The sequence below is a fragment of the Semicossyphus pulcher genome, unplaced genomic scaffold (assembly GCF_022749685.1).
Source record: "Semicossyphus pulcher isolate SPU_LCO1_2020_fin unplaced genomic scaffold, fSemPul1.0.p SCAF_1, whole genome shotgun sequence".
Lineage (NCBI taxonomy): Eukaryota > Metazoa > Chordata > Actinopteri > Labriformes > Labridae > Semicossyphus > Semicossyphus pulcher.
In genome coordinates, this window is record NW_027211603.1 from 6588668 (window position 1) to 6612908 (window position 24241).

Sequence of the window (24241 nt, forward strand, 5' to 3'; positions counted from 1 at the left end):
AAGCTTTTACGTTGTCACAGAGCTATATCTGTGAGACGTTTCATGACCCTGTTTTTTATATGGCAAATACAGCAAATTAAATACCACAAGAGGTCTAGCGACATGTTTCATAGCTACAAAACTAGAACATCTCTCATTCTCAGCTGGAATTAAGCTGATCCACATCTCCTTTCTGGTACACAATAATTCCAGTATTAAAATCTTGATATTATATCCTTTCATTATGATTTTATGCTAATATCCATTCTGACATTCTTGTTAAGATAACTCCTTCTTCATTTGTTCATGTAGAGAGATACCGGTGAGTTTGAAAAGGTGGAGAGGAGGGGGTGGAAAAGGGTCAACAGCTGAACACCCCAATCCTTTTTCTTTTTGTTCTTTTCTGGTGTGTGAAAAGTCTCTTACTCTGTGGTTTTTCCATAGCTTTTTGCTTATCCTGGTGCTTGCTCCACAATTCTACCCAAGATGCATTGCAAGCAAGGAGAGAAAGACAGAGAGAGAGTCAGAGAGCTGGTTGAAAAGGCATGTATGGTGGATGAGCATTAAAATCAAAACAAAAAACAAAATAAGCATTGAGAATCTGTCATTACTTTACTGGGGTGTTTTGTAATGTTTGCATGCAGCTGTGCTTTAATATGGATACAATTAAAAAGAACTACTTTGTTGTCATGTTGGATTACACAGTGCACAACAGCTGCTAAGTTAACATTACAACACACCCAGAACTCCTGGCCCAGAGTCCTGGAGAGCCACACAGTGACGTCAGATGAGCTTTTCGCTCTGACCACAGGCCACTGATTTCATCGACTGCATTTGTCTGGCTCTCCAGAGCACAGGTGAGAGAGAGAGGGAGAGAGAGAGGTTGGTGGTTGATTCGGAAAAGAGCATGGGATGGGGTTGAGAGGCCGACTAGCCAGCAGGTGAAATGGAGCAGTTGCAGAAGCCGGGATGCAAGTCTCACAGCATTCTGTAGAATTGAAGGTGCAACTTCTAACAGGAAAAGAAGGGGTGCGGGTAGGAGAGGTGTCAGGGTGGTTGACTGAACGTGTCCCCCGTATACAGACCCAGAATAAGTCTCTGAAAATCAAGTGGCAATAGATAATCAAGCCCTTTTAAATCATCTGGTTCTTTGGTGACCAATAGAAAACAGTGAAATTTGTCTTTTTACTGGGACTGTTTACTGGGGAGTGATGCTTCCACCCTCCATGCTGAGAGCAAAGGGAGCTGCCATTTTTCTACAGCACGCCTCACAAAAAACCTGCAGCAAAGACGAGCACCGATTTGAATATTGGTGCACATACCTCTGGTTTCCCTCGTCCACTACTGCAGATTTAGGTATTGGAAGACCAGAAATACAAAGACATGCATTCAAGGTGCTAAGAGGCTGACAACAGAACTCCAGAGAGGAGGCAAACAGGGGCACGGATGTGTAAGGAAGGGGAGACAAACACACGCAGTCCAGCCTGGAAGACAGGGAAATATTCCACACACTTTTAAGGCTTTTTTAAATTTCAAATACTGTAACAAGACAAAACATGACCAATCTATGTGGTGGTCAATTTTCCAATGAAGGCTGATTAATATCGCTTGTATCTTAGGTCAAAGTGTGTGGAATATCAAAACACCTGTAAGAATCTGTCTGGGAACAGGTGTAGGGATCTTTCTTTGAGACGGCTGGAGCAGGGGGGGGAGGGGCTAGACTGGTATTAAGGTTAATGAGCTTGTAGGGGACGGGGTAGGGACATCTCACAATGCACATGCAACCACGGCTGGAGTGGTGTACACACCAATCGAGGCAATAAAGTTCTCCTCGTTCAGACTCCGGGTATCAAAATGCCGGGCTCCTTTGCCCGTTGCGTGGTGCGGCAGCTGCAGGTGGGGAACATTGAGGAAGCCCTGAGGCCTGACAGCCTCCATACGACCAGAAGGACTCTCTTTGCTTCCCGGGCTGCCAGCACTGTCTGAGGGGCTTCGCTTGCGCTTTTCAGGGTCTGACAAGTTACCAAAGTTAAGGGGCCAAAGACAGAGTTACAGAGAAAGAAGATACTTGGAGGTTTAAGAGTATTAGACCAAGAAGGAAAAACAGACATGAGTTCTTAACCTTGAAATTACAGTTAATGTTTTAGTAAGTAAATGTCTAGCATGCAGCTTAATATTAAAAGATGCAACGACAAGGACAAGTGTTAGTAGCACAGGCTCACTGTTGTTACGCAATTCAGCACAAATGTTATATAGAAATGAGCTGACACGACTTCCTTTATATAAATCCTTCAACTAAGCACTGAGTTTATGCATTTCTGTGCTAAACGAGTGGGACGTACCTTTGGTTTGATAATGTGTGCGTGCTATTTCTAATAGGCTGAAGACACTGGCCATTCCTCCGAGGCCTGCGTTAGTGTACGAGTGCTCCAGACTGGAAACCGTGCACTTCAAGATGTCCAGCATGCCTTTGTACACTTTCCTGCTCACCTCCTAGAAACCAAACACAGTAACAAGGTTTATAGTTAGTGCAACAAGGCAGAAATATACGAGCAACACCACAAGACTTGTGGTCTCATGACAGAGAGTGTCATGTGTTGCAAAGATTAAAATACCCTCCGACACAAATGTGTGATGTTGGGCTGTAGAAAAAAGTTGACACTTGATTATTAACTCAATCAAATGTCATGTTAGTCATACTTGAGTTCAGTTGACTGCGACCAACAAAGATTTGTTTATCATCATGCTACCTATAGCTGCAAGTGTCACTTCTTGCACATTTAAACAAACTAATTTCATAATCCATCAACTGTTTCATTAATTTCTCTAGGAAAAAAAACAAACATTTGCCGAGTTCAACCTCTCAAATGTGATGATTTGATGCTTTTTCTTCTGATAGGTTGAAGTCAATCACAAAAGTAATTCATTAAAGTGAATATCTTTGGTACAGTTTGTACAGTTAACCACGCAGGTACAAAACAAGCAACTTGAATACATGACATGACAGGCTGTGGACTAAAACAACAGACATTTTTCACTATTTTCGGGGCCTTTTTTAGCACATTGAATATTCAGATTTATCTAATAATGAAAATAATTATTAGATACAAGCCTACATTGCTAGACAAAAGACAAAAATAATCTTGAGTAAAGAAAAAAAATATATATATATCTTAAAAACAGCAAGCTCCCTCTATTAAAGAAATAAGAATGCATCCATAATTTAGGCAGATGGCAGTGTTCGAAATGTTACAGTTGTGCTTTTACGTCCCAGGCTGTGTTTCTAATTTTGTTCACAGCTGTGATGGCAGAAACAAGCTTCTCACCACATCACGTATGATCTCCTGTCTGGCGTCTTCCTCAGACTGGATGGCTCTGTTCAGCTTACTCAGCACAAAGACACGAAGCTGCTCGTTCTCCAGCAGGCGGCGCACTTTCTTCATGTTGAGCCAGCCAACTCCCTGACCATCCAGAACACTCTGCACCACTTCCTTCAGGAACTGCTGGTTCTCACTGAACCAAAGTTACAGTTAAATTAAGGGGATGAGAGTATTTATATCACACAAAATTCTGATGATATTTTTAACCTTTAGACCAAACAAATATAGTATTACACTTTACCTGGTGTTATTGACTCGGCCCTGAGGAGAGGGTGATTCTCTCTTTACTGTTGGGCTGTGCTTGATGACTGAAGATTTCTGGTCGACGAGTGCTCGAGGTGCACGTGCGCCTGGAACAAGAACAAAACAAATTAGGTTTCCAAAAACAACACAGAGAAGGAAAAGCAAAACAACAAAGAAAAAACTACTACTAGGTCACTAGAGAGAATAGCACTCAGAAGAGGTGGAAAGGACACACAAAGGCTCTTGCTCACCAGGAACTGTAAACCAGGACAGGAAAAAACTTTCAAACAAGTTGTATTTTCTTTCAAGCTACCACATCAAACAGAAAAGAAAGAAAGCATCACTTTGTGAAGAGGACAGACACACCTGGACTCTACTGAAGGTTATCTACTGCTGAACACACAATTTACAGGAGCTAATAGAGTCTATTATTACAACAAGAGGGGTGAAGGACAAATCAAACAGGGACATGGTGTCCACACACACACACACACACACACACACACACACACACACACACACACACACAGGAGTCCACATGGTGCTCTTGGTGGTGGCATCACACATTAGCAGCACAGAGATGTGAGGTCAGACAGATGAAAGTGTGTCACGCATGTCATGCATGAAAGAAAATAAAGGGATGTGTGGATGTCAAAGAAAATGAGCTACACTACAATGTCACAAGCTGCCTCTTTTGAATACATTGCTGCAATGCTATAGGATTTAAGGATCAATGTGAGGCTGGGTCGATCATTTTAACACTTTATTCTACAATGATAATTAAAGAGACTCAAAACATTGAGGAAAGTTTATTTGCTAACTCACTTGACTCAAAGAAATACACACGAGACTTGACCCAGCTTTAATCCAAATCAGTCCAAACCCCTGCAGCACTTAATGACGCTTTTAATTAACAAGTGTCATATTTTGTTGCAGATGTCCCTGTTTATTATACCTTAGAGATAGCATAGGTTTCACACCGCTATTAATAGATGTCGCACATGCAGCCTCTCAAGACAAAATAAGTTCCACTTGATGTGATGTTTCTGAAGCTAGGCAGACACAGAGCTCTACTGATTGCATCTTCACATTACATCTTTAAAATCTGCCTTAGTGCATGGCCAGAACCTGCAAACTCTCTAACCCGCATTGTATGGCCCAATTGAATGGCCACAATGTGGGTGCCAACACTGAACATAAGAACAGATCCTTGTTATCCAAACCTGCGACGCCTGCGTCCTCTGAAGTTTAGCTTAAAAACAGAAAGGCTGCAGACAGAAAGGCTGCGTGCAGTTCTACTACAAAAGGAAATCTGTAGACAGTTAGAGACAGTTGGAGAAGGCAGACAACAGGATGTCTCTTCTTCACTGATGTTCAGTTCTCTAGCACAAAAATATCCCACGTAACAGTAATATTTAAATGCCATCTAAGGATGGGCATTGCAAATTAGCCAAGGCTATTAATGCTGTAGTGTGTGGCATCGGTTTACTCGCTTCATACTTGTCCCTATGCAAATAAACATTAAATCAATAAATTTAAACCACCTACTTAAAATGTGTAAAGGTGAGGTAACGTCTGTGGAAATTTTCAAACTTAAAGACAGCGAACCAGCATTTCCAAACCCGATATCCAATCAATCATTCGACAGCTAGATATCTCAATTGTGTCCCAATTCTTTAATAATTAAAGGCTCAATTAATACAGTGCTTGTCTGTCAGACCATCGCAATTGCTGACAGTGTCTTGGTTAACATGTTTGAGGAATAAAACCAGACCTGATTAAACTTTAATTAGGTTGGAGGTGATAGAGTCCAGCTCTTTCAGATTTAGGTTGAATTCATAGACCGTATAAAAAAGATGGACGACATGTCCGCTCCCTAAAAGTGAAGCCGAAACATTTAGAGCGCCCCCTGCTGACTGGCTGCAGTATAGGTCATAAAGCCCGCCTCCTCCATGTAATCTGATGGGACATGAGTCAAACTATAAAATCTAAATACGCTTTAAATAAATTTTTCTCATACATGGTTTCTGTCATTATAGTTAGTTCTTATCAGTTTATTTTTAATCAGTTACTTGATGCTGTAAAAAGGATGACTGACAGCTCTGTTGACAAATACGGCTCCTGCAGCCGATCTGTTTCTGATTAGCAGAGTGGAAGAGGACCAGCAAGAAGAAACGTAACAATCACTACAGTCATTGAAGTTTCCATATCTGTGAACGTCTGCTTCAGACCAACACAAGAAGCTGTTTTGCTGTTAGATACACCGGCGTGCAGATTCCTTGCTGTTTTTTTCTGTAAGTTAAGTGTGTGTTTTGCTTAGTTGAAGTGGCTTTACTGCGCAGCTCTGGCTCAAAATGACGTCACCATCGCAAGATGGCAGCGCCTATCACGGGGACTATTTTGGCATTAATTCCATACAATGAATGCAGATGGAGACGCGTTGTCCATCTTTATATACAGTCCAGAGAATACGTACAACAATACTTGTACCATCATCACAATATAAAAAATCCTTTAGAACCATCTAAAAACTCCAGGTTATCAAAGAACAGTAACCCACAGCCCTACTCCCCTTCACTGTGACGAGTGCATCGTGAGCGCCTCCTGAGTCTAAGGGTAAAAATATCTCCTTTTGTTACTTGCTGATTCTTTTTCTTAAGCATGAAAGGACGGAGGAGGAGCATCCACCTACAGAATGGGAGCAGAAAGCTTTTCTGATCTGACATCTGTCATTACAGGCTGGGTTATTGTCAGTTTTGTGTGACAGCGGGATCCATTGTTTATTATTTTAGCTGGAGATTCATGGGGACAGAAAATGAGGTTACTTTGATTGCACAAGCAGAATTTATCAGCATGAAAACCAACAACACATAGCTGTACTTTGGGTTTCAAGTGATGTTCTTAATGCATTTACTTAGTGAACAAATCCTAAAGACTCTTTCTACATTACCAAAGGGAGAGAGGGGGATTGCTTATAGATTTGGCCCACCATGAATATAACCAGATAGATCTCAGATTTAAGGAGAAAGCTTGTTGGAAACAAACAGTAGGAGCACCAGTCAAGTCTCCGGCTGGAGGCTTTTTTCAAGATGCTTTGCCGGACAGCTTGCAGGTCTTGGCCAGGTCCCAGCTTTTAACTGTAGCCTTTCAAAGTGGCTCGATGAGCTCAGTGGGTTAATGGAGGATACAGCTATTTAAATGGTCCTTGATCTTAGGGATCAGATGATTTGTTGACCTGTGTAACAAGGGAGAGATTGTTGGGAAGCCGATCCGAATCCCAAGTCCAAGCTATTAAGAGCTTAAATGCAACTTGACAAACAGGTCAGCCTGCTGACAGTTAGAAAATGCTGTTGACTTAAAAGGAAACTGTATCAAGCCCTGCAGAAAGCAAGATATTAACTCCATCAGTTGGATTTAAAGCCTTAAATTAACCTGACCAGGTTGAAAATCATAGGAATAAAAGCAGAAAACACACTAAAGTGGCGGTCTCAAATTAGACACACAGCTATTCACAGTAACAGACCGCAAATACAATTGTAAAGTATAGTTTATAGTAAGGAAATAATTTAAGAGATTTGTTTCTCTATGCTTTCTGGGGGTATTTGAGAAGAAACTGTCTGTCCCAGTCTGAGTCCATGTAATTAGTTTCCCCTTCTTAGTCACGTATTGCAGCATGAAAAGCCTTTAGAGAGACGGATCCTGCAACCTTTTATAATAAGACCTAAAGGTAAGCTTGCCATCAAGGCTGGCCAACAACATTCAATGTGTTCTAATGTTTTTTTTAAATCATAAATGATTCTGTAGGAGGAATTCCTTGCAGCACAGCAGACTGTCACAGATGGGGACTTGATATCTAGTGTTGGTACTGTTTGCATGTTTGTTTGGTCAGATGGACGTTTGATACGCAGAGCTACACAGTGACAGTTTAGGGTGCCAAGATATGACTTAGACAGACGCTCTTTTCTGCCCACAGCTGTGAATTCGCATGTGATACTTCCTTTTCCTGTGATACATATTCAGTTTTTTTTAATGTTTACTCATGTTTTTTATTTAAATGTACTTCCTCTCTTACTGGTGCTGTTTTAGCTGCATCACTTAGGGTTGGCTTTTTATCCGTTGATTGATTGATTGTATAAATATCCTGTTTTTTAACATAGTGGCTCTACTGGTTCTTGAGCTCCACTAATGTCCTCTTGCTTATTGTTTTGTTCGTGTGCTTGTGTAATCTTACCGAGATGTGTGTGACTAATGTACCTTTTGTTATTGGTCATGGGTAACCAAACCAGTTTTCCCTCTGGGGATTAATGAAGTTATCTATCCAACATGATGAAAAAACAGCTACCTCAAAAATATGACACTACCAGAGAAAAAAGTAACCTCCAGATTTAGGTGAGAGGACATGTTGTAAAAGCTTTCAAAAAGAGAAATAACACTGAAAATATGTAATTTACTTTAAAGTAATAATCTCAAAGATTTTCATGTAAATAAATATCTGTTGAGTCACTATCTATCGCCAAATGACATAACACAATGGACAATGGTGACTGAGCCTATGGTCCACTGATGAAAGCCTTTGCATTTGCAGTGTTACAGACTGGGTGTCTGTGGCGACTTTCACAGAAAAAATCCCAAGCGCCGCCCAGTTAGTGACGTGTTTTCCATCAGCCAGCAGTGGTTGGTCCGCCAGAGAGGGTAGGCGGAGCTTAGCGGCTGCTTTTCCAGTCTCTGCAAGTGTTGCGAGTAAACAGTAATCTACAATTGCTGAACAAACAAAGAAAAGATCGATGACTACAGATACAACTTCAAAAATAAGAGAAAATGCTAAGAAAAAGAAACAAATTTGACGCTCAGATGAAGGCAAACGAGCAACCGCCAGCGAGGAAAATCAAGAGTTACAACCGGAGCCAACCGTGGACGTCACACACGCAGCACTGTCTGGATATCTGGGAAGTGTTCTCCCGCAATTACCGTTTATCACCATAGTGCCGCCAAAGAGAACAAACTGAGATCTTCGAGATTATAACTTTAATTATGAACATTGTTTTAGTATTTTTTAGCAGTATTATATTGTCCCATACCCATGTACTTACACAAACAACTGCCGAAACCCTTTTGAGAGTTAACATATAAACAGTAACAGCTTGAGTTCCTCTAACCTTACGAGAAAACTCAACATAGAAAATGCTCCACAGTGCAGAATCTTAACTTATCTGTTTTGTAGTCACAGCTCATTGTGTGCAGCACAATTACAGCATGATTGAGTCCAACCCCCCATTTATACTCAGAGGCAGCTTAAAGGACAAGAAAAACAATGAGAAACAATAGATGCTGATTGATTAGCTTCGTCTAATCTATTGTTACTCTCCATCTCTGACATCTTGTTCTGAGTCTGGTGCTTCATTTTCTTTCCTGTTGGTTTTCACCGCATAATGTTTTGTTTCACCTTTTCCTGTTATTACTTATGGTAGATTTATATACATTTTTGCGTCCTTTGAAATTGGCTTGTGATAAGACTGGTTCAATAAATAAAAGTTAACTTAGTGGAGTGAAGTAACAGTTAGTCTGAGGAAGGGGGGAACAGTCACTATGAATGTTGGTGTGGTAAGACAACAGACTCAATGCTCCAGTGGATCTTTGATGACACAACACGGTGACTGAAATGAGGAAAGACAGAGGGGGATGCTGGGAGATGTAGTTGACTGGCTTGGAGAAGCATGCAGCTCACTCGATTAAAAGGGCAGAACCCACCTTCTCCGCTCCCCGGGCCGGCCTCTGTAATTATCTCCATTAGAGAATTTAGCCCAAATACTGCACACAAAACCCAGAATTAGTGCCGCGAAAAAGGTGGACAGAGAGAGGGACACCGGCCCAGACACAACCAGTCTGAACATCAACCCATAAAACAACACACATGCACACTCAACATGGCGCCGTAACTAAGGAAATTAAAAAAGTAAAAGATAAAAGGGCAGACAGAAAAGAGAAAGACAATATGTACTGATGATGTTATCAATCCTGAATGGCATGTGTCTAGAAACACATTCAACATTTATAGTACCAAGTAGGAGCTGTGTATAGCTCATACTTTGCTTTATAGTGCTTAAATAACGCTGAACAGTTGAGTTCAATGATGGAAATGTAAATCTAGACCAATGGATGGAGTTGTCTTCGGATGTGTGCATGATGTGAGGCAAAAACACACAAGATAATCATGATACACAGTAGAAACATTTCATCAGAAAACCTGTGACTGTCAAAGTTTCATTGTTTCTGTTAAATAGACAACAACCTCAAACACTCAACTATGGAAGCCACCAGACAAGAAAGCAAGGGAAAACACACATGAGAGTTGGAAGGGAGGTGGGAAACATATTCCACATCACACAGAGATATAAATGTAACTGAGCATCCTTCTTGTAGCAGTAAGGATGTGCAGATGCCACACTGATAACACTTTCACAGAACAAATCTTTTGACCTCTATGTGTGCACCATAGTGCGTTAAAAAAGACTCCCACCAGTCACACAGAGGGGAATGGCAAATGGATGGAGGGGAAGTACTTGGATATAAACGACTGACATTAAAGGAGCATCTTCTATCTTAGTCCTATGCTGAGAAACAGGGTGTAAGATAGGTATAGGTCACTTCAAGGATAAAGAAATGCCTAGTCAGGGGGCTATGACAAACTATCACACCAGACATAACATACCCGGGCTGTCAGGGTCATCTGAACAACAAAGACAAAACACATCATAATCAAAGGAAAAGAACATTTTCCATGGCAGCTATTCCACAAGGTGTGGAGCTATTGAGTTACATTACCATGCTTCAGCTGGTTTTTCTCTCAGTTAAAGTGAAAATCCAGACTTAGCAGAATTCATATTAGCCTCTTGAACTAAAAATAACTCTAATTCCAAGTGCAATTTTTGTCCCTGAAGCTTAAAAAAAGCACGACAGATGTGTCTGTGCTGTGCGACCTCTGTTGTAAGCGTTATGATTTTAAGGTTGCAGAGGATCTAATATCAACATCTAAATCTCTACGGCCATAAAACAAAATATCATGCAGCTGATTTGGATTATCTTCTCTGTCTAAGGTTGCTTGGAAAAATACTAAGACCTGCATTGCCGTGTTAATCTGCCTCTAAATAATACCAGGGCTGCACATTAGTACAAATCAATGTATGAAAAACTCCATGCATAATCTGAACACGTTTAACACCATCAGCTAAGGGCTTTATAGAAAGACTTAACAAAGAGGCATATTCATTTTTAGTCTGAGAAAACTCTACTTTAGAAAGAGCTCATGTTTGTAAAAGAGGAGCAAACTGTACAAAACCACCGCAAGAACAAACATGAACTCTGTTTTCAAGTGGATTTTCCCATTACGCTTGAGAGAAAAACTTTGTTTGATATATCCTCAATATTCTCCATTAAAATAGTGCCATAACTGTTTGGCAATACAGCGGGAAGAGAGTCAGGCTATAAAGACAAATCTACAAACCTGCTTGCTCCATTTCCTCCTCAATATCAATATTGAAATATTCTTTTACCAGAAAAAATGTAAAAAAAAAACAAACAAACAAAAAAAAAAAAAGGCAGAGAAGGACAAAAAGTAAATAAATTAAATCAGGAAAGAAAATAGCCAAAAGTTTAAAAACGCTAAATAAAAATAATGTTTTAACAGTTAGGGTTTACTTTTTATAGTGAGTAAGAAATGCCACAAATGTATTTATGAGCAATTAAAGTTGTTAATTATTGGAAGTATAACACATGGGATGATTCAAATTATAGTATTCGAGTTTTATCTAAATTAGTGTGATAAAAAAAAACACTAAAAAGCTTTCAAGAGGTACATGACTGCAAACATGAATCCAGTGGTGCAACTAAATATTAAATGAGTGAGTCAGAAAAAAAAATGTTGATGAGGATCATGGCATTTAAATGTATTGTAGTCTTATCCTTCAACATTGTTAATGTTCCTGTATGTCCTGATGTTTCTTAATACCCTTTAAACCACAATTAACAACTGGGACAGACAATAACTTGACAGGAACAGCAATTCACTGAGGATCTTAACAGATGTAATCAAGTGAGGTTGGCAGTGTTGTCCTACCTTTCAGACTGGGGAAAGGTGTTGCTTTTTCCCTCGCTGCCTTGTTGGGGAGGGCAAGATTAGACAGGCTGAAACTGGTGCCGTGGTTCTTGTAAAGATTGCCTGTAGTGGCAGTGATAAAAATAAAGTCAGAAAAACAGGAATAACGGTATTATAAATAACATTATTCAGACGCATGTTTCTCCATAGACTGTATGAAACGATGGACGACATGACAGCTCCCTAAAAGTGAAGGCAAATCATCGCTATCGCCCCCTGCTGACTGGGTGCAGTATAGGTTATAAAGCCCGCCTCCTCCATGTTAACAGATGGGACATGAGTCAAACTATAAAATCAAAATACACGGCAAATATATTTTTCTCAAACATGGTTTCTGACAGTTTTAATTAGTTACTTGATGCTGTAAAAAGGATGATTGACAGCTCTGTTGACAAATACGGCTCCTGCAGCCGATCTGTTCCTGATTAGCAGAGTAGAGGAGGATCGGCGAGAGGAGACGTAACTAAAACAATCACTACAGTCATTCAAGTTTCCATTTCTGTGAACGTCTGCTTCAGACCAACACAAAGAAGCTGTTCTGCTGTTAAATATGCCGACGTGTGGGATCCTTGCTGTTTTTTACGGTAATTTAAGTTTGTGTTTTTGTTAGCGGAAGTGGCTACAGCTGCTCCACCCGCCGATCTCTGCTGTGCAACTCACAATGAGAGACGTGTCCTCCATCTATATATACAGTCATTGGTTTACTCTCATAAAAGTAGTTCCCTTTAAGCACCTTTTGGTAAGATTAAACTGAGCATATTGGGTCTGACAAGTGCTATTTGTTTTTGGTGCTGAAATTAATCCTCACCCACATTAATCAGCCTACTTTGCATGTTTTGCCATCTGTGCTTAGCTGAAAAGAAACCAAGTGGAACTCAAATGTTCTTACTGGCAAATGACATAAGTCCACCAAGTCCATCATTGCTGCTGTTGGAAATGGTGGAGTTCGGCGAGCTGTTGCGGGAGTCTCCCTCCCCGTCAGACTCTCCTGGGAGCCTCAGGCTGCTGGGACGTAAAGGACGCTGTACCCTATAAAAACGTCAAAAGAAATTACAGTGCATCCTTGACCACACAAACAACATGCAAATGATGTGGGAAACCCTTCAGCATTCACACCAAATCACAACATGACACCACCAAAGATTCAAGACCACCATGAATGGAGAGATTAATAGATTAGACATGCTGGGTTTTGATAGAGATTGACATTGCATGGTTTGGTCGGAGAGCCCATTTGAATGATGATTATGCATTCATTCAAGTGATGAACAAGTTTAACACACTTGTTGCCATTGAGGTTCTGGTTGAATCGAGGGGTGTATGACTCCACTTGCTCCTCAGCATCAGGATCATCCTCTGAGGGGAAGCCGTACTGAGGCTCAAAGTATGGGTTATCATACTCCTGCTTTTTGTTGGCTGCCTCCACCAGGCCGGCATCAGCTGCAGGTCTGAGGAATGGCTGATTTCCCATAGCGGGGACAGGGTTCTGTAAAGCTGCACTTGCTGAAGCTTCAATTTCAGGTACCTCCCCCTGCTCCTGGATAAAAGAGCACACAGATGAGAGTTGTGAAAATGTCTCCTCAGTTTGGACAATTAAACATTGTTCTTTCCATTACCTTAATACTGATTAGATCAATAATGCATTGCTCTCGTTTAGCTGTAAATATTTTCTCTAAGATAAGACATTGAAAAGGTATGGTTCAAATTAAAAGCCCTGTGCTAATGAGTCATCAGAATATTTATTTTCTACACGAGGAAAAAACATGAGGAAAAAAATACACAAATTGGAATAATCACTCACATGGTTGACACCCTGGATGATTGTGCTGGGACTTGAGCTTGCAGTTGTGCTGGAGCTTGAGCGAAGAGGTTGTCCGTCAGAAGGTTCTGCGGGGCCGTCCCCGCTGGGTGGACCCGAGCCATGACCTTCCCTGAAGTCCTCAAAGTCTTGAAACTCAACCTCACTAGCGTCTCCCAGCGCAGCATGAGTAGGCGGGTCCAAGCCTGAGACATCAAAGTTAAATATTAGAACAAGGAAAATAGTATGAATGTGATCAGTGCATATCAAAATGAAACAACAACTTACTTGGAGTGTCTCCCTGGATGTCACCTTGGATCATCTCACTCACAAGGTCTCCGAGTGAGGAGTAGGACGAGCTGGAGTCATCGTATGCCTCGCTGTCACTACCACTGAAACATATAAAACGCATTACTAAGAGCTGCCTGACTGAAACTACTGTCAGCAAATAAGGATCTTGTTCTTTCCTACCTGTCTGTGGGGTCCGACTCGTTGCCCTCGTCCTCCAAGGGACCAGCCATAGCTTCAACCAGCTGAGAGCTTCCATCAAACACTCTGTAGACCACAGGCTGTAGCTGGTGAGCATACCACTTAGGCTTGTCACCGATTAAGGAGGGGTCAAACACATCTGGAACAAAAGTGCACACAGTCAAAACACTTTATCACATATTGGTGAAAAAAACATTGAACAAGACAGACTGCTCCAATACATTATAACATAAACAGCTCAGGTATCAGAATGAAAACAACTCTAGAGACTGTCATCATGTGAAACGAGTCTTACTGTTGTGTATCCTCTGAAAGGCGAGGTTGGAAGGGTTGAGCGCCCATTCTCCGTAGAACTCCACCGCCTGTGTGTGAGAAAGTTTATCTGCAAAGCCAGAGCGTCGTGGCCGAGACGCAAGAAAAGACGACGACTGAAAAGCCACCACAGGCCGAGGGAAGAGGCGCAAGGTGCGAGTGTGCATCTGGAACCCCTGGAGAACATTTGGGGAGTTGAAGAACCGTACCATGGCGACCCTGTCAAAGATAAAAAACACCATTTAGCTTGTTACTTATTTTGATTGGTAAAATACCATAAAATTCAGTGTATAAGACGCACTTTTAATAAATATTTTTCTATCTAAAAAGTGGGCTGCATCCTATATTCCAGTGTGACCAATATACCAGTATAAAATGCAGAGTGGTATTGTTGTTTTGTTACGATATTTTACCCAGACCATGGTGATATAATCTAGCTAACGCTTCGTCCCAGACATGCGCCGTCACAGACGTGCAACATCATGACCACCAGCTCAGCCGCTACCCTCACAACAATTAACGTTAACGTAGGCTGCTCGACACTGTGAAAACAGATGGGAGGCTATAATTTGTGCGTGTTTTGAATGTATCTTAAATGAAAATAAATTGAAATAGTGTTGAAATAACTTTGACGTTTCTATTAACAAAGAGCTGTACAAAACCGTTTCCTCTCTGGGATACCCCCAAAAACAGACTGCGTCTTATATTCCGGTGCGACTTATATTCCAGATTTTACAGTAAAAACAGTATATCAGTCATAATTGGTTAAATAATATCAGACTGCCCAAATATCAGCCGTTAATTTATTATTAGAAGAAAAGAACATTATGTAATCATTGTTCTGATAAAAGAAGAACTGCTGCTGCAACAAGTACATCTTATGTCAGCACATTGCTTCACACAACAAATGTCATTTAAAGCCTCGTTCTGATGGAAATGTTCCTCTCTCTGCTCTCTGTTACTGAGCTTGTTCAATGCGTCTCTTTACATCAGCAGCAGCAGAAGGAGGAACAAAGGCTGAATGACGCCACAGGAATGCAGACAGGTTATTACAAAAGGCTTGCAGTTGCTATAAAAAGTAGATTACAAGGTCTTACCCATTAATAAGTTAATTCATTAGTTTAAGAATTAATAAAGTTATTCAAATGGCTTTTGTTTCTTTTCTAGCCTCTACATGCATTGCAGTAAGGGGATGAAGTCTGTTAAAATTGCTAGATATGAACAGGTTTGCTATAAAAAGTTCTCTATTCCAGAGATGGTAGAAGCTCCCTACATATCAGAGTTGTATTAGAAAAATAAGATTGACAATCTGAAATTATACCGTTTATATCCTGTTCACATTTTGGAGCTTGTAAGATCAGTAGCGTTAGTTACCGTATCCATAACAAACAAAACGCACAGATAAATACTGGTGATCATCATCCACCCTATAATAAGTTATTTATTTCCTAGCCCCTCCTACAGATATAAACACGTCTTACCTGGTAGCTACATCCACAGAATCAACGTCATTGCCGTAAATAAGAGGGTTGAACTCTGTCGAGGATGGCGAAGCTTTGTCTCGTCCAGGTGGGAGCAGGGGCATCTCCTGACCTTCCTGGAACTTCTCCAGGTTCAGAATGGGCTGAGTGTTCAGACTCATACTGGCCAAGGCCTAGAACAGGTGACGGTGACAAAAATTACAAACACAGCAGTGGATCTAAAGTAAAAAAAATCAGCGCTGCGATGGACCACTCCCACGTTTGGCATCAACATTTCGTTAATTAATTTTTAATGGGACATTTTGTAAACATTTGGTCTTTTTTTTTTGGAGGGAAAACAATTAGGGCCAAAGTAACCAAGTGGTTGAATGAGGACATTTATGGGATAATCAAATAAAAATAATAAAATCTAAAATTCACTTAGTATCCAGCAGTTCTGCTGCGAAGTTGCTTGCTAAAGTGAGATAAAAGATCGTAAACTTCCCCCCCGTTTTTCTTGTTTTTACAATTTTAATGTACCCTTATTACAGCAGCTGAAAGATCAATATAATTTCATATGTTGATGCCTGTGGTGGGTGTGTCATTTTGGAGAGGAGGAGCACAAGGGAAGTAAGTCACTATGCATGGTTTGCATTGAGGGAACTGCTGCAGAATTGAGTGTCAATGTTTAGCTTAGCATAATGGAACATTTAGTTGCTGGGTCTGGATGAATGTTAAAATTGATCAGAGTGATTAGCTTCATCATATCTTGTTTTGGTTACGAAAACACTCACTGATGCCAAGATAGATGCACGCACATTCAGTCATGCTCAAGCCAGAGCTAAGCAGTGTATTAAAAACTGGTCCGCAACATTCGTGACACTGTTATGCATTTTATTCAAATCTGGAAGAGTAGGAGACAAGTAGTAGTGACAAGCAAAATAATGTGAGAGAGAAGAAGAGATCCGTGCAGGGGCATTACACATTCCACGGGAGGAGAAATGAGTAACCTTATTTTCAGAGGAGAAGATCTGCTTTTGGGTGATCACGGTCAACCTAACCAGACACTAGGAAGAGAGATGCGAGGAGAGTCACATGAAGGCCTGGGATGAAAACTTCGTGACTGACACTGGAACAGCACATGACGGAAGGGTCACAACAGTGGCCCTTTCCCTTTTTTTCTTTGTCTCCTTTCAACAGTACTTCCCTATTTGTCTGTTTCTGCTGACGGCAAATAAGTATATTTAGTGCCATCAAAATGTGACTCAAATAGATCTAACTTCATGAAAGAAATGCTGATGTTATTTTTGATTGTGCAATCAAAGAGATATCTTGTCATTTTTTTAATTTCCATTTTCAATTTACTGAAGAAAGGAGATAAGAAAAGACACATTTGTGTTTGTTTTGAAAAGGTGATGGACGGTCAGGGGAACAAGAGAATATGCAAGACTGAGAGAGAGAGAGAGTGAAGAACACCATGGAAGACAGTGAGAAACACAGACAAAGCAATAATGTGACCAAAAACCAGACTTCACCTACAGAATCAAGCCGCTAAAAGACACATGAAGGCCATCCATGGTGACCAACTGGGACGATCCAGTGGTTACAATGGAGTGGTGATGACAGATACAACAACAGCAGATCTTTTCAGTAACATAGATAAATACTTGCCAAAAAAACATAACCTATAGCAAAATAAATGTCTTAATAGCTCAGGTGAGCAGAAATAATATAACCACTAATATCGTGAAAGTAAATAAATCAGTTGCTCTTTGGGACCGATTTATTTTAGTCATCCAGTGTTGAGTGCAAGTATTTTCGGTGACTCTTACATCAGCAGCATTCTGCTTTGGCATCACAGTTTTTAAATAATCAGTTAAACCACCATCAGTGACATTTTCTGCATTCACAGATATCAATATTGTGTGCTTGTTTCCAAATACACAACTGCTAAACTGAGGCTTTACACACTCCTACACACCAGCCTCTCTCATAACACATCCGCACACGGGGAGGAGAGCTGCTAATCACACACGGCTAACGAACCGGCTCTGATTCAAGGCATATTGAACATAAAGAGTGTATGCAAGGATTTTAAATATGTTTGAAGCAATAAATACATATAGGAAAAGAACATATACGGAAAAAATCTACATGACGAGGAAATTAAACACATAAAACAGCTTCAGTGTTTTTTTTGTCTTCAAAGATTCTTAGTACTCATCTTTGAAATATTCTAGGTAGCTTTTTAACACCTTGGCCATGTGCTACGGTTGGAAAATAGCCTTTTGGATTATTCTTCTGTACTTGTGAATTTTCACTGTCCCTTCTCAAATTATCTAACCCAAACTAAGCTGAACTAAACTTTGTTTGTACTGAAAGTGTCTCATTTAAATGTGTGATTAAAAAGTGCATGTTAGGTGATTTCAGCATGTTGGTCTGCTTTTATAGATAGATAGATTTTATTTATTGTTTCCATTTTATTAGCTTTACTATGGATAAGATATGTGAACATTTGTTCCTGCAGTCCTTCAAATGACAGTTTAACTGGTGATGTTAAAATAACATACTTTACTTTGGAGAAACAAGGATGCATGGCAATCTGAGCAACAGCCAATGACTGCCAAAAGTTAACCATGGCTAACTTTCTGTAGCTTGTACAATAAGCACACTGAAGGGGGAATTCACGGAAGGATTGCGCCGCTTTTGCACCAGCTAAACCTGTGCACATGACACAAAAAGACACCGCCTCGCAGAGGGTTAAATGCACCCCAAAGTGCGCTGCAGAGCAAACGGAGTCTCTGTGCTCTGGTGCCGTTTGCATGTATTCAAATGAGTCATTATGCAAATGAGCCTCGTGGCAAAAAGCACCTAAATCACGAACATCGCACAGTTAGAGTGAAAATATGCCTGCAGAGTGGGTGGAAACTGAGGCACAGTATCATAAGGGCCGTCACGCTCATGACACGATTTCCACCTTTTGTGTTACCAAAAAATGTATTTGTCTCTAAACACCGTCTGAATAATAATATTGTCATTATTGTTATTCTAATCGGGAGACTGATCAGTTCGGGGCCGTGCGAGGTTTAACCCCCACACACGGGCACACTTTGTCCACGTGTGGAGCTGCTCTGGAGCCGTTACGCAGGACAGGGATTATTATATGGATGAGCTGCTGTTCCGCACTTGATAGATGGCTCATCATCAATCTGTGCATGGAGGTGAGATCTGTCAGTGTGCGCTCAACTAATGCCTGAGAGCGCAGCACCACGCAGCAGAGAGTGGAGGTGCAGTCATCTTCTCTCCACAATCAGACACACAACAAGAGCAAACTGCACAGATCTGCGAAACTTCATGGGCGTGTTTGCGCTTGAATATCATCAGTGCAATTTGCTTTGTGAATCGGACCTTGAGTTGGGGCAAATAGCGGGTGCAAATGATGCAATATGGTGCATTCAGTGGCCGCAATTCTTTCTGGGTGAATTCCCCCTTGAGTGATCATATTGGTTGTTTCTACTTTATGTCACATACTCTTTGTGGTGCTTGCAGTGTGGAAGTACATAAAGTGAGGTGTTCCCATGAATCAGAACCAGATTCTGATATAATGTTAGATAACTGGGTTAGAGGGGCAGGTTAGTGACTACCAGCAAAGTATTACTAAAGGTTTGGCTTGGGTAGCAGGGTCCTATGATTTGGTTTTACCTCCAAGAGCTAGAGCATGCAACAAACACAGGAAAAAAAGAAAGGAAGAAAAACATTTGTTCATGTTAGTGCACCTCAAAATCCATTTTCAAATGCTCGCACACTCATCTACAATACATACAACTCTGGTGAAGACGGGAGCCCCTACTCTTCATACTGCTGAAAGAGAAGTTTTATATTTACACAGTTAAATCCACTAATAGTCACGGGAACAAAAATAGCTTGGCTCAGAGAACTACCTGGGTTCCAGAAATTTCTCAGCAAAATGCCAGTAATCCCACTGGTTTTAGTCTGAGCCCTGGCTGCAACAGTGCAGCAAAATCAGAAAATGTTAAACTGCTAAAAACCTAAGAGGAATCAGACAAATCACATGCAGTACCTGTTTCAGATGTTTCTTCAGCTCGTTGGCTTCAGGCTCTGGAAGAGGCGGTAGAAGTTCTGCATTGGTGGGGGCTATAACCTGTAGACAAAAAAACAAAACAATTATTATAACGATAAACAATTATCCATCCATCTATTTTTCTTTACCCCTTATCCTGTTCAGGGTCGCAGGGTGGGGGGGTGGAGCCTATCCCAGCTGTCATTGGGCAGGAGATGAGGTACACCCTGGACTGTACACCAGTCAATCACAGGGCTGACACATAGAGACAGACAACCTTTCACGCTCACACCCACACCTATTGGCAATTTGGAGTCACCAGTGAACCTAACAAGCATGTCTTTGGACTGTGGGAGGAAGCCGGAGTACCCGGAGGGAACCCACGCATGCACAGGGAGAACATGCAAACTCCACACAGAAAGGCCCTCTTCATCCAAACCGGGCTTTGAACTAGGAACCTTCTAGTTGTGAGGCGTCAGCGCTAACCACCGCACCACCATGCAGCCAATAAGCAATTATAATTTAGATGAATAGAATGAAACTTGCCAAACTACTGGATGAATTAGACCTTATCTTTCAGCTTCATTTGGACATTATGAAAACAGATAAAAGAAGATCCGAAAGAGGAGTAGCACAGTTGATGTACTGACCTTGCTGCTGTCAAGGTCCACAAGCCACACATCATCTGGCATTTTGAAATCTGCTTTGTAGAGGAAGAAGCTGGCTGGTACACCTATTATGTAGGGAGTGGGAGCAAGAAGGAGCTGTGGGGAGGAGAAAAAATATCAGTCAATACAATTTGTTGTTACAACAACAGACAGCAACAAAAAGACATAACCCATTTATCCGAATAAGTTTATGACCAATGATACGTTTTACCTGTTCAGCAGAGGCCATGCATGTTGGCAGTAAGGGGATGACGGGGAACATGTACTCCAGAGGGTAGATCATGGCAACAAAGGCCATGACGCTCATAGACAAAGCATTGTAATCTCTGGATTGAAGAATGACCTGAAGACATAAAGAAAAAATACTGAAAAAACACAACATATGTGGGTTTTAGAAGACTGACATTATAAACACTTATTTCAATACAAACTTTGTGGGTGTTCATTTCCCAGGTTTATTCTTACTGTCATATTTGTATTAACAGACACATTATCCCACAATAGACTTGTGCTCTTATGCTCTATTAAACAATAAATCGTCTGTTGTATTCATATTTCCCCTTCTGTCCGTAAAGTAAAGGTGTGAGCACCCCAATTTTGCCTTGTGGCAGCAAGATTAAAAACTGAGCCGATATAAAAAATTCATTTGGCAGCACAAAGTCCTTGAAAAGGGGCCCCTCTGAAAGCTTTCAGACAGCACTTAGTTCAGCCTGACTGAATTTAATGATGTTTTGAATTCATCTTAAAAAAGACAAAATGAATGAATAAAAGATGGCAGCGTTTATTACAGGTGCAGAATTTCTTTTAAGTGACGGTTCCCGAAGAGGAGAAGAGTGAAGGGGGCTGCAAACTTTAAAAGCCCTTTGGGTGGGCAAATATCTATTCAGGAAGGTGGCCCAGATAAATTCTATATTTAAGAAAAGCTGAGAGACAGAAAAGCAGAGAAACAGTCCAGCATTTATCGAGCAGTGTGATGTCTCGGCAGTGTTAATGAAGCTGTGAAGCTCAGGTTCAATTTGGGACAGTTTCAAATGAGCCTGTATATCGATGTCACTGTAAACCAAGAGCAACAACAAACTCTACACCAGAACCAGTCTAACAAGGATTTCTATTACATCCTGGCTAATGCTTCTTCTGCTCACGACAGGAGAAACAGAGGCGTCTTTCCTTTCAGTCATATAGTGTGCACATTTTTTCTTTTTCCCCCCTTCATACTTAGTCCATACTGCTAAATAATTAGCCCATAAGGCCTGCTAAAGGTCACTCAGGTCATTTCTCTGAAGGTCTTTTAACAGGATTTTTGTTAAGGCAGAGAGGCGACACACTGCTGTACTCAAGAACAAACCACCGACTAATGACAACAAACTAAATGCAGCTTAGGCGGTCCATTCTCCTAAAAACAATTAGCTGGGTCTTTATTTGTTTGCACTGGATGATAAGAGATTAAAATAGAAAGGAAAACAAAGAGACAGGCCCTAGCAATAATGCTGCACCCATCCTTACCTTGTGCTCTAGCAGGATACAGCTGAGGACCTGCAGACATGCGTCCACGCCCAGCAGCTCTAAGGGCAGGTGCAGGGGGAAGTCGACCATGGTGAAGCGAGAATTGTCAGGCAGGGCGAAGGTGAGAGCCCGTTTGAGTTCTTGGGGAAGGACCTCCACATCCACACGCCTCTGACCTGCCAGTGGTACTGGTGAACGCAGCAACCGGTACACCCAGGACTCAATCTCCCGCAGGTCGGCCAGCAGCTGGCTGCCCTTCTCTTCCACTGACAGCGCCCCAGTAAAGACCCGCCACATGGTGTCCCTGGAAATGAGTGTAGAGTCAGAATTCACAGTACATAAAAATATTTTCTTCACATTCAAATGATTATTATTTTCATTTGCGAATTAAACTTAGAATTTATAATGATAGAAAAAAGAGAACTAGTTTTCAGAAATAGACTTCACGAGTAATTGCTTCAGCTGTAGTTGCTTGAAACATCTCTGTAAACCGATATCTGCATATGAATGCAACATTTTTATGCACAGCGAAGAACACGAATCACAGGATGAGTAAGTTGGCCTCATTATACTATAATAAAAAATGTTTGAAACATGCCGAATGCCAGTCTTAGCATAACATGCATTGTTGGCAGTCATCAGTAATTTTAGAGGTAAATTAAATCGATTGCTCATTTTATTGCTTGAAACAGCTGCCACGAGGCCTCTGCTAACACCCAGTGTAATCACTAATATGATGGGCAAATGAGATCAAAAACTCGGGAGAGGCTCTTAAGCAATTGCCAGAATATTGATTTGAATACCCTCCACTCTTCACACATAGGGTGTCATTAAACCGTTGAGTGTATACTCTGTGTGTGTGTGAAGCAAGGAGGGAGATAAATCATTAGCTCTTTGAAGCCCTCCCACCTACTGCAGCTGCTACCCGAAGGCAGCCAGAGACCTCAATCTGTCAGAGCCGCCATAGCACAAAGTGCTCGCAGCCATTATGCAATGGCCCTCCTCCTTCTCTGTCATTGCCACACACTACATTTCAACCGACCATGTCAAGGGAAAAGATCTTTATGTCTGTGCTGCCTTTGGCTTGAATGGCATTTTCAAGGTTGTCAAAGAAACCACAGCTCTATACTGACGAGATGTTGCATCCGCTGCAGCTTTTTACCAGAGGGAAATAAAGTGAAGGTATGAGATTAACTGTGAATCAGACATTCCTACAATCCCTTTTAGTGATGAGGGGAAAAGCTGCAGTGCTTCTGCAGCTAAAAATACGACTGGGAAGAAAACATGTGCACTTTTGGTGACCAAGAATTATACTGGGCATGAGCCAGTGTGAAGTGACAGTCTAATTAACACTTTGTTAATCCAAAAATTGCAATCTATTGTGTCACTCATGGCAACAGAAGCACAGCAAATACCGCCACATAATCACGCAATGTAACAACAAAATACATTATGCAGCTGTTGGTGTTTTCTGCTGCTTAAATAAAATATGAATCAATCCCTGGTGGTGGCTAATTAAGAGAAAACATACAACATGATCAACACTCTGCTTCACCTCTTCTTAGCAGAATACTACGCTAATGTTACATTTAAAAAACAATCTAAAAAGCAGTTAAAGTATCAAGAAAACTTTTGGTATCATACTTTAAGTTTTACACACCAAAAAAGGTGCCAAATGTTCAAAACTACTGTGCCTTTGAAGAAATGACTTCATATTCACAATACAACATAAATTAACCTTAAAGAATGTCTTCGTACTTCAGCTGAACCTATTTAACCGGATTTAATAATATTTGTTGTATTACGAATCATTCAAAACAAAACTGTGGATATTTGTGTTGCCAGTATTTGTCATCAAGGCGGAGTGTGGTAGCATAAAGCATGCTGTGAAAACATGACACAAGCTGCAGATGGCCTGCAGAACTGTATGGAGCCACAGACAAAGGCACTGTTATTAACTCTGTGACACAAACATACACATAACAGGCGGACAATGAGAGAAGCAGATGGGGGGAGAAAGAAAGCAGGAGGTATCGCAAAATACATCAGTAGGAGCACTGTTAAAGCACAGATTTTGTTTCTATAATTGTAAACGGTTCAAGCCTTGAACTATTTATACTTTAAAAAATTAAGCAGCTGTGTGGAAGCTGTGTTTGTGTGATCCATAATGTCAGCC

General features: G+C 41.0%; 1 protein-coding gene across 10 annotated transcripts in view; it reads right to left on the reverse strand.

Moving 5' to 3' along the window:
• Positions 1–24241, reverse strand: part of madd (MAP-kinase activating death domain) — a 58530-nt gene that overhangs the window by 22430 nt on the left and 11859 nt on the right. For 7 of the 10 annotated variants that reach the window (XM_069675565.1, XM_069675408.1, XM_069675158.1 and 4 more), the window contains exons 4-20: positions 22066–22369; positions 20774–20905; positions 20545–20658; positions 19895–19975; positions 15835–16007; positions 14337–14572; positions 14024–14180; positions 13841–13944; positions 13556–13758; positions 13038–13291; positions 12644–12783; positions 11716–11817; positions 3601–3709; positions 3306–3492; positions 2322–2472; positions 1788–1991; positions 406–456 (exon numbers count right to left, since the gene is read on the reverse strand). In XM_069675565.1, coding sequence (XP_069531666.1) covers positions 406–456; positions 1788–1991; positions 2322–2472; positions 3306–3492; positions 3601–3709; positions 11716–11817; positions 12644–12783; positions 13038–13291; positions 13556–13758; positions 13841–13944; positions 14024–14180; positions 14337–14572; positions 15835–16007; positions 19895–19975; positions 20545–20658; positions 20774–20905; positions 22066–22369 — 2702 coding nt within the window. Of the gene's footprint in view, positions 1–405; positions 457–1787; positions 1992–2321; positions 2473–3305; positions 3493–3600; positions 3710–11715; positions 11818–12643; positions 12784–13037; positions 13292–13555; positions 13759–13840; positions 13945–14023; positions 14181–14336; positions 14573–15834; positions 16008–16823; positions 16881–19894; positions 19976–20544; positions 20659–20773; positions 20906–22065; positions 22370–24241 lie in introns of all 10 variants that reach the window. The other 3 variants (XM_069674993.1, XM_069675241.1, XM_069675074.1) reach the window with 2 other exon arrangements.